This window comes from Pelobates fuscus, chromosome 12 (genome assembly GCF_036172605.1).
Source record: "Pelobates fuscus isolate aPelFus1 chromosome 12, aPelFus1.pri, whole genome shotgun sequence".
Classification (NCBI taxonomy): Eukaryota; Metazoa; Chordata; class Amphibia; order Anura; family Pelobatidae; genus Pelobates; species Pelobates fuscus.
Genome location: NC_086328.1, coordinates 131,072,419 through 131,082,689, shown reverse-complemented (window position 1 = coordinate 131,082,689; position 10,271 = coordinate 131,072,419). Strand labels below are relative to the sequence as shown.

Here is a 10,271-nt window from a genome sequence, read left to right as displayed (position 1 = left end):
TCAAATACAAATTTTTTTAAAATAAGTGTAAAAAAATAATAATTATATACTTAGAATATATGTGTGTGTGTGTGTGTGTGTGTACACATATACATACACTGTCTAGGTGTATTTTAATATTTATATATATATTATCAAATTACACGTAGACTGATACTGATTAAATATATATATAATTATTGATATATATATATATTTATATATATTGTAAAAAAATATATAAATATGTAAAAAAAAATTAAATTAAAAAAATAATTACAAATTATTAAAAAATATATAGATGTGTTTTATTTCGTTCTAACTGTATTGTGATATTATATATATATATATATATATATATATATATATATATCTATATCTCAAAATACACGTAGAACGAAATAATATATATCTATATACATAAATATATACCTATATATAAATATAATAACCTATAATATAAATATATATATATATATATATATATAGTATGTGTAATATTTTTACATAATTAGGTATCCTAATTAATTACAATTAGCGGGAACTGCCTGACAACCCATGCCGAAAGTATAGGGAATTTAATTTGCTAGCACCATATTTAACCCTATAACTTTCCAAGACACCATAAAATCTGTACATGGGGGGTACTGTTTTACTCAGGAGACTTCGCTGAACACAAATATTAGTGTTTCAAAACAGTAAAATGTATTACAACGATGATGTCGCCAGTAAAAGTGAAATTTTTTGCATTTTTCATGCACAAACAGCACTTACACGGACGATATTATTGCTGCAATACTTTTTACTGTTTTGAAACACAACTATTTGTGTTCAGCGAAGTCTCCCGAGTACAACAGTACCCCTCATGTACAGGTTTTATGGTTTTTTCAAAAGTTACAGCGTCAAATATAAGGCTTGTTTCTTTTTTTTCACATTAAAATTCGCCAGATTCCTTACGTTGCCTTTGTGACCCTATGGTAGCCCAAGAATGAAAATTACCCCTATGATGGCATACCATTTGCAATGGTAGACAACCCAAGGTATTGCAAATGGGGTATGTCCAGTCTTTTTTTAGTAGCCACTTAGTCACAAACACTGGCCAAAATTGGCGGTTTTTGCATTTTTCACGCACAAACAAATACTAACGCTAACTTTGGCCAGTGTTTGTGACCAAATAGCTACTAAAAAAACATACCCCATTTGCAATACCTTGGGTTGTCTACTATTGCAAATGGTATGCCATTATGGGTGTACATTTATTTCCTGGGCTACTATACAGTCTCAAAGGCAACGTAACCAATCTGGCGAATTTCAATTTCAAATGTAACACGCTATATTTGACCCTGTAACTTCCCAAAACACCATAAAACCTGTACATAGGGGGTACTGTTTTACACGTGAGACTTTGCTGAATACAAATATGTGTATTTCATTGCAGTAAGAGCAAACAGTATTATGACATTGACAGTTAAAATGTCATGTAGAACTAAAAAAAAAATTACATTTCTTATTTTCTCCCATTTTTTTCATATTAAATTATGTTTCATAGCTAAATATTTGTTTTTTTCCCATAGCTAAATATTTGATATTAAATGAAAGCCCTGTTTCCCCTGAATAAAATGATATATAATAAGGGGGGGTGCATTTAATATGAAAGAGGTGAATTACGGTTGGACAGACATATAGCGCAAATGCCAGGTTTTATTTACGTTTTGTTTTGTTCACAACTTGTACATTTGGCTCAGTCCTTAACCCCTTAAGGACCAAACTTCTGGAATAAAAGGGAATCATGGCCTGTCACACATGTCATGTGTCCTTAAGGGGTTAATTAAGGGGTTAAAGGGACACTCCAGGCACCCAGACCACTTCTGCCCATTGGAGTGGTCTGGGTGCCAACTCCCACTACTCCTAACCCTGCAAGTGTAATTATTGCAGTTTTTTATAAACTGCAATAATTACCTTGCAGGGTTAACTCCACCTCTAGTGGCTGTCTATTAGACAGCCACTAGAGGTCACTTCCTCCTTCATAGCACAGGAAACCTGTGCTTGAGCGTCGCTGGACGTCCTCACGCTGTGTGAGGACCTCCAGCGTCGCTCATTTCCCCATAGGAAAGCATTGAAATTATTTTTCAATGCTTTCCTATGGAGAGCGCTAATGCGCTTGCGCGGCATTGCCGCGCATGCGCATTAGGTCTCCTCGGCCGGTGGGCGGGATCAGTCTCGCCCACCGGCCGACGCAATGCAGAGGAGGAGTGGCGCGGAGGAGGAGACAGACGAGGGACATCGTCGCTGCCTCAGGTAAGTGACTGAAGGGGTTTTCACCCCTTCAGTAACCGGGGATTGGTGGGTGGGAGGGAGAGGGACCCTCCAGTGCCAGGAAAACTGATTGTTTTCCTGGCACTGGAGATTCCATTTAATGTCTCTTTTGGGTATGATATTGGAACACAAGGCTTGTTCAAATCAAAGGACTCCTTATCTAAGAGGGAATCAAGACATATGGCAAATTAGTTAGTTTATACTAAAACCAGATTTCCAGGTCACTTATGGGACTTCTCACACCTTACAGAGTATCTCTGCTGGGGTCCCAGCTTCAAAGAGGAATTTAGGTTATTATTGCCATTTATATAGCGCCAACAGATTCCTTGGCGCTTTACAATATTATGAGAGGGGGGATGTAACTATAAATAGGACAATTACAAGAAAACTTACATGAACCATAGGTTGAAGAGGACCCTGCTCATAGAGCTTACAGTCTATCTCCCATACAATCAAATTAACCCCTTTTGAAATTGATAATACCACCTCTAACAGGCAGCCAGTTCATATATGCACGAACATAACTTTCGTTTTACCGAACCGATCTGAGCGCTTTTTGGATATGTTGTGCGCTCAGATTGGGGCTATTCGGGAATATAATTTTTGTGGGGTTCCGATGCTGTTGTCGTATTTTGGTGATATGTCAAAATTGTACATAAGTTTTCCTATTTGAGAGTTAATTGGATGAGCTTAATTGGAGCTCAACTGTCTCTCACACACAATGGCTTGTGGGAAGGAAACCCCTGTGATTTTTGTATTAGAAACCCCATGCTAGGGGCACTGCATAAGAAGCCAAGTTTGGCCTCATAAAGTTCAGATTGCTGATTTTACCCATTACGACTGGTTGCATCCTTTATATTGGGGAAACTCTACACAAAGGGAATACTTTCACTATATTCAGCACATCTGTAATCAGGACTAGTGGAGGATTGAACCTGCTAGGCCAGGGGTAGGCAACCTTTTAGCAGCACTGTTCCGATATAGGATAGTGATGTCCCGTAGAGTGCCAATCCTATTTTTTTTAATTGAGGTGTGTATGCTGCCATATTCTGCTTGTGTTATTTTGACTGTAATTGCTTTGTATCGTTGTATTTGTGCGTATATGAGCTATTATATTGTATATGTTCGTTAGTAGTTTATGGAATCGTGTGATACCTCTGAATGTGGACTGTGTATGAGGGCTGCTTGTGGAATTGTGTGTGGATGGATATGTCACATTGTGTGTTTGGTAGTGTGTGGGGGCTGTTTGGGGTATTGTATGTGAGAGGCTGCATGTGGGGTTGTGTGCATGTATGTGGATTGTTAGTGGTGTTGCGTTTGTGGGCATTGTGTGTTGTGTGTGTGTGTGTGTGTGTGTGTGGGCTGTTCATATTATTTGTATGAGGGGAGGGTTATTCTAAATTTCTGTGTATATCTAGCAGTGTGGGTGGGTTCCCTGGGCTCCAGTGGGGACCAGGCTGGCCAGGTACAGGTTAAGGACAGGAGCTGGGATAGCTGTCGATGGCTGCTCTACTACAGTGTGGATTCCCATTCACAAGTGCTGGGAGGAAGTGATCTGAGATCACTTCCTCTATGTGCTGCAATGCATAAATTGATGATTGTCCTTCACTACCTCTTCGTATTAGCAGATATCTGAAGTTTTACGGAGACTCCTGATAGGCTAGAGTGCGTTTGGCTCTAGCAGCCTTGAGTGCCGTGCAAAGACACCTCGAGTGCCGTGCATGGCACTAGTGCCGTAGGTTGCCTACCCCTGTGCTAGGCTGTTACCTGCTGCTTTTTATATCAGATATTGTAGCAAGCCAATTTTGGGAAGTTTATATGCATTCTTATCCTTGTGGTCAGAATTGTGAAAAGGTTTTGACACATTGTAACATTCTATTGGATAGAATTGATGTTGGGTTTAGAAATACATCAACTCAATAAATTTTTGCTCATTGTTGGAATTTTAGTCCTGCCTTTTTCTTTATTCACCATTATTATATTTAGTGTACTATTATATCTAATTGTTGCCATTTTTTATCTGTGGAGCGCACATACATATTCCAGTATTTGTATTTTAGATACCAAGTCGCTCACCACATGTATGTTGCTGCCCAAATTCTCATTGAATTTGTTGCCCTTTTTAGTTAATATTCTGGGTTGCTTTTGTTTACCATCTATCTGTTCATCCTATACTGTCTCTCTACACTCTCACAACTTGCAGAGATGTGCAGCATATGCAGGAAATTGTAAATACAGAAATGTCGCCTTCCAGTAATGCACAGCCAAAACGTGACTTATGTGAACGGTAGGGTGTAAGAACACTTCTATTGGGTTCCAGATGTAACAATTTCTTACAGTATACCTCAAAGGATCAATTCTTGATCAGTCCATTGCTAAAGGGGAGAAGTGTACATAATTTTGTGTTAGGCTTTATTTCATATTTATTTTCTCTCTCTCTGATTTGCAGGCAGATCTTGCCGTCAAAGAATAAAATCTATGACCAGGCTGGAGTTCTTATCTCCAGTGGAATGGACCTCTGTGATTGTTTGGACGAGGAATGCCTGGGATGCTTCTATGCATGCAAAAAGTGTGGCTCTAACAAGTGCGGCATAGAATGCAGATGCGACCGCAAATGGCTCTATGAACAAATTGAGGTTGAAGGAGGGTCAGTAATCCGAAACAGACATCTAAGTTGAGGTGTTGATTAATAGAAAGGAAGCATGTGTGCCAGAGGCCATTAGTCATTATTCAATGCTGCCACAGTCAACGTTTCAAGACTTTGTTTGAACAGAAGTGACCTCAAGAATGCTGAAGCCAATTCAACGTAGCAAATCCGTTAACTTTGTGTTACCTGGTTTTGGAGTTTTTTTGGTTGTTGTGTTTTTTTTGTTTTTTAATCCCCCTCCTTCCCTCAGATGTATGTACCCAAGTTTACAGGGGGGTCTGTCTGTTTTTATTGAATTTTTTGGCCCCACTTATGTTTTTTATATTTTTTTTGATTGTTCATGGGAAGTAAGTTAACATAATATTGTGGAGACTATGTTAGATTTCCACGTTATGGATGCATAAAATATAAACTGCATTTTTTCCCTGTACATATACCTGGGTTAGACATCGGGTAGCTGTTCACTGTTACAGATATCAATCTCTGACAAAGCTACCAAAGTGTTGATGACCGTTATTGCAGTAGTTTTACAGCAGTTGGACAGCTACCCTAATTTACAAACGCATATTTAAATTTGACCGCTAAATTAAACAAACCCCGACAGTAAAGTTTATAATGGAACAGAAAGTATTTGAAAACACTCAGTGGATATCATTTGTATCCTGTTAAAGTTCTGCTTTTCTATACACTTTAATATATGCATTTTTATATTTCCAAAAGAATTTCTCTATCTTATTATGCTGTAGTGTACATTACAAATAAAGTATTCTGTTACAAAATGTAACTTAAAAGTAGCAGTTTGTTTCTCAATGTATTTGCTAAAGATTGTTCATGACCTATTCAAGTGCTTTATCTGTGAAGTGTTTCCTCTATTTCTAATTTTATTAAGATTTCAATAGAAATTGGGGCACTTTTATAAAGGAACCTTGTTGCATCCCCCTGGCTGTCAGATAACCCGTCCTGTTACTTCCTGGTTTGTTTAGCTTAGAGGCAGCAATTGTCCAGAGCACCTGCCTTGAAAGATGTCTATTGAGCTGCATTGGGAAGTCTGTGATTAGACAGACACAGAAAGTATGTGCTGGGGTTACAAGAGGAGGGCTTGTGAAGGCTGCAAGCGAGAGATCAATTTTTGCAAGCTGCTTTTAGATATCAAATATAATAAGAAGAGCTATATTTTCTCCTTGGTCCTAGATTAACCAAACGTCTGATCTATGACTAGGAGAAAATTGGTCAGAGTGGGTGGTACCGGCTCCACCCAAAATGGGCATGGACCCTTTAGTTGTAAAAAATAAGAAAAACACACAAAAGATGCTCGAATATTTCCCCTTTAAGAAGAGTGGGGGGAAACTATCAAGCAAGCCGGTAAAGGTACAGATAGTAAGTACACATAGATAATATGCCTAATAAATCTTAGAATCTGGAGCCCAGTAGACAGGGGAAAATTGATAAGTAAATGGGGAAAATGACAGAGCAATGCTAAATGTAATAGATACGGTGCATGAAGAATATCTCTAAATCCACTGAAAACATAAAGACTTTATTGGCCTATTAAAGAAGAAGAGATACAGTAGCAACTATGTATCAACAATAAAGCTCTCTGATTCCTCTAATTGCCCACAGAGTCTGCCCTTGGTGCAAAAAGCGAATCCATTGTTCTGAGTGCTATTACCAAGGGAGTTGTGGGTAGAGGTCCCCTAAACGGCGTAATTCCTTCAAGTATCTCTCTATATCTTGGTAATAGCACTCAGAACAATGGATTCGCTTTTTGCACCAAGGGCAGACTCTGTGGGCAATTAGAGGAATCAGAGAGCAAACAAACTCTGTACAGGGGATTCCAATTCTCAGTGGAAGAAGTGATCGTCAGGCTCAGTAATTTGGCAAACTACTTGAGTGGTTATTCTGCATGTTGTTCTTCCTTTCTTTTTTATTTTTTTTATGACAATCTTATAGTGGACAGAAATATGGCTTTAAAGGTACACTATAGCGTTAAATGTAAACATCTTTTCCCAACTCTTTTATGTCCTAGTCCCTATTTAATTTTAGGCTCTCCCATCAAAGCTCGCTTCCCCTCTTGCAAATTCATTCTTGATTATCCAATGCTTATCAAAGAGAAGCATTGAGAATTAAATATCCATGGGCTGTGTGCATCCAATCAAATGCTTCTCTTATGGAAACATTGAATCCATTGCTTGTCTGCATTTTGACATCCTCCTGCAATGCGGAAGCACTTCTAGAGGCTGTTTATGAAGGCAAAACAGCCAGTTTTCACTGAAGGCTCCTGTACCTGGACCACTTCATTGAGATGAAGTGGTATGACTACTTTAATGTCCCGAAATCTGAAACTCTTGAATGGAAAAATGATGCCGACGGAGAGATCGCTAGTTACTGGTCTACAGTGTACATGATGCCAGTTTGACTGAACACCGGCACACTAAGCATTATTGCATACATGCTGCCAGTATGACCGAACACCGGCACACTAAGCATTATTGCATACATGCTGCCAGTATGACCGAACACCGGCACACTAAGCATTATTGCATACATGCCGCCAGTATGACTGAACACCGGCACACTAAGCATTATTGCATACATGCTGCCAGTATGACTGAACACCGGCACACTAAGCATTATTGCATACATGCTGCCAGTATGACCGAACACCGGCACACTAAGCATTATTGCATACATGCTGCCAGTATGACCGAACACCGGCACACTAAGCATTATTGCATACATGCTGCCAGTATGACTGAACACCGGCACATTAAGCATTATTGCATACATGCTGCCAGTATGACCGAACACCGGCACACTAAGCATTATTGCATAAATGCCGCCAGTATGACTGAACACCGGCACACTAAGCATTATTGCATACATGCCGCCAGTATGACTGAACACCGGCACACTAAGCATTATTGCATACATGCTGCCAGTATGACTGAACACCGGCACACTAAGCATTATTGCATACATGCTGCCGGTATGACCGAACATCGGCAACACTAAGCATTATTGCATACATGCTGCCGGTATGACCGAACACCGGCACACTAAGCATTATTGCATACATGCTGCCAGTATGACTGAACACCGGCACACTAAGCATTATTGCATACATGCTGCCAGTATGACCGAACACTGGCACACTAAGCATTATTGCATAAATGCCGCCAGTATGACTGAACACCGGCACACTAAGCATTATTGCATACATGCTGCCAGTATGACCGAACACCGGCACACTAAGCATTATTGCATAAATGCCGCCAGTATGACTGAACACCGGCACACTAAGCATTATTGCATACATGCCGCCAGTATGACTGAACACCGGCACACTAAGCATTATTGCATACATGCTGCCAGTATGACTGAACACCGGCACACTAAGCATTATTGCATACATGCTGCCGGTATGACCGAACATCGGCAACACTAAGCATTATTGCATACATGCTGCCGGTATGACCGAACACCGGCACACTAAGCATTATTGCATACATGCTGCCAGTATGACTGAACACCGGCACACTAAGCATTATTGCATACATGCTGCCAGTATGACCGAACACTGGCACACTAAGCATTATTGCATAAATGCCGCCAGTATGACTGAACACCGGCACACTAAGCATTATTGCATACATGCTGCCAGTATGACTGAACACCGGCACACTAAGCATTATTGCATACATGCCGCCAGTATGACTGAACACCGGCACACTAAGCATTATTGCATACATGCTGCCAGTATGACTGAACACCGGCACACTAAGCATTATTGCATACATGCTGCCGGTATGACCGAACATCGGCAACACTAAGCATTATTGCATACATGCTGCCGGTATGACCGAACACCGGCACACTAAGCATTATTGCATACATGCTGCCAGTATGACTGAACACCGGCACACTAAGCATTATTGCATACATGCTGCCAGTATGACCGAACACTGGCACACTAAGCATTATTGCATAAATGCCGCCAGTATGACTGAACACCGGCACACTAAGCATTATTGCATACATGCTGCCAGTATGACTGAACACCGGCACACTAAGCATTATTGCATACATGCTGCCGGTATGACCGAACACCGGCAACACTAAGCATTATTGCATACATGCCGGTATGACCGAACACCGGCACACTAAGCATTATTGCATACATGCTGCCAGTATGACTGAACACCGGCACACTAAGCATTATTGCATACATGCCGCCAGTATGACCGAACACCGGCACACTAAGCATTATTGCATACATGCTGCCAGTATGACTGAACACCGGCACACTAAGCATTATTGCATACATGCTGCCGGTATGACCGAACATCGGCAACACTAAGCATTATTGCATACATGCTGCCAGTATGACCGAACACCGGCACATTAAGCATTATTGCATACATGCTGCCAGTATGACCGAACACCGGCACACTAAGCATTATTGCATACATTCTGCCGGTATGACCGAACATCGGCAACACTAAGCATTATTGCATACATGCTGCCAGTATGACCGAACACCGGCACACTAAGCATTATTGCATACATGCTGCCAGTATGACTGAACACCGGCACACTAAGCATTATTGCATACATGCTGCCGGTATGACTGAACACCGGCACACTAAGCATTATTGCATACATGTTTTGGAAATAAAATACTTTAGCCTTGTTTCTGTAGACTTTTTTTTATTTTTGTATTTTGGTTGCGGGGGGGGGGGGGGGGGGAGGGGAGCTTGTCTCTCTAATAAAAAAGAAATGTTGGGATAGAAGAGAGAGGTAGGAGCTTGATTTCCAAATATGGACTTTTCCCTTCTCAAACTAGGACCTTTACTAGCTGTGAACAATAAAAAAAAAAACTTAATAAGCTGCCTGCTAGCTTTTCCAGATACCTTTTATAAACTCCTATATATGTATTGCAACATGTTTTGTCTTGTGCATTTTTCTGGTGCATAACAAGTCACAGCTACTGCCATCACTAGTGACCGCTGTGAGGGAAAAAAAAACATCGTCTATGGAAGGGTCTTGTGGGATCTTCCATAGACATCAGTGTTGTGGTCTTGCACATGCGCGAGAGTACTGTACTGATGTGGGCTTATGCCAGATGAAACGCCAGTAGCTGAAGATCAACTGAATGCTCATGGTAGCAACAGTGAGGGTCAGTTTCAGGTAAGTAAGACACCTTCCCCTACATCCCCATTCACCTGTACTGCAAGTGGCAAAATCACCAGTGGGGGTCTTTAACAAAATATTCCAAGAACCCAGAAGGTGACAGCTGTTCTAAGAATGTGTATGATCACGTCTGTTACGG

At 40.5% G+C, this 10,271-nt stretch overlaps 1 protein-coding gene across 1 annotated transcript in view; it reads left to right on the top strand.

Moving 5' to 3' along the window:
• ARL14EP (ADP ribosylation factor like GTPase 14 effector protein) overlaps nt 1-5,692 on the top strand; it is a 27,411-nt gene extending 21,719 nt beyond the window's left edge. Inside the window, exon 3 of the mRNA XM_063438709.1 lies at nt 4,745-5,692. Within this exon, the coding sequence (XP_063294779.1) occupies nt 4,745-4,973 (229 nt within the window). The 3' untranslated portion in view covers nt 4,974-5,692. The remainder of the gene's footprint in view (nt 1-4,744) is intronic.
• Nucleotides 5,693-10,271: the final 4,579 nt, after the last annotated feature.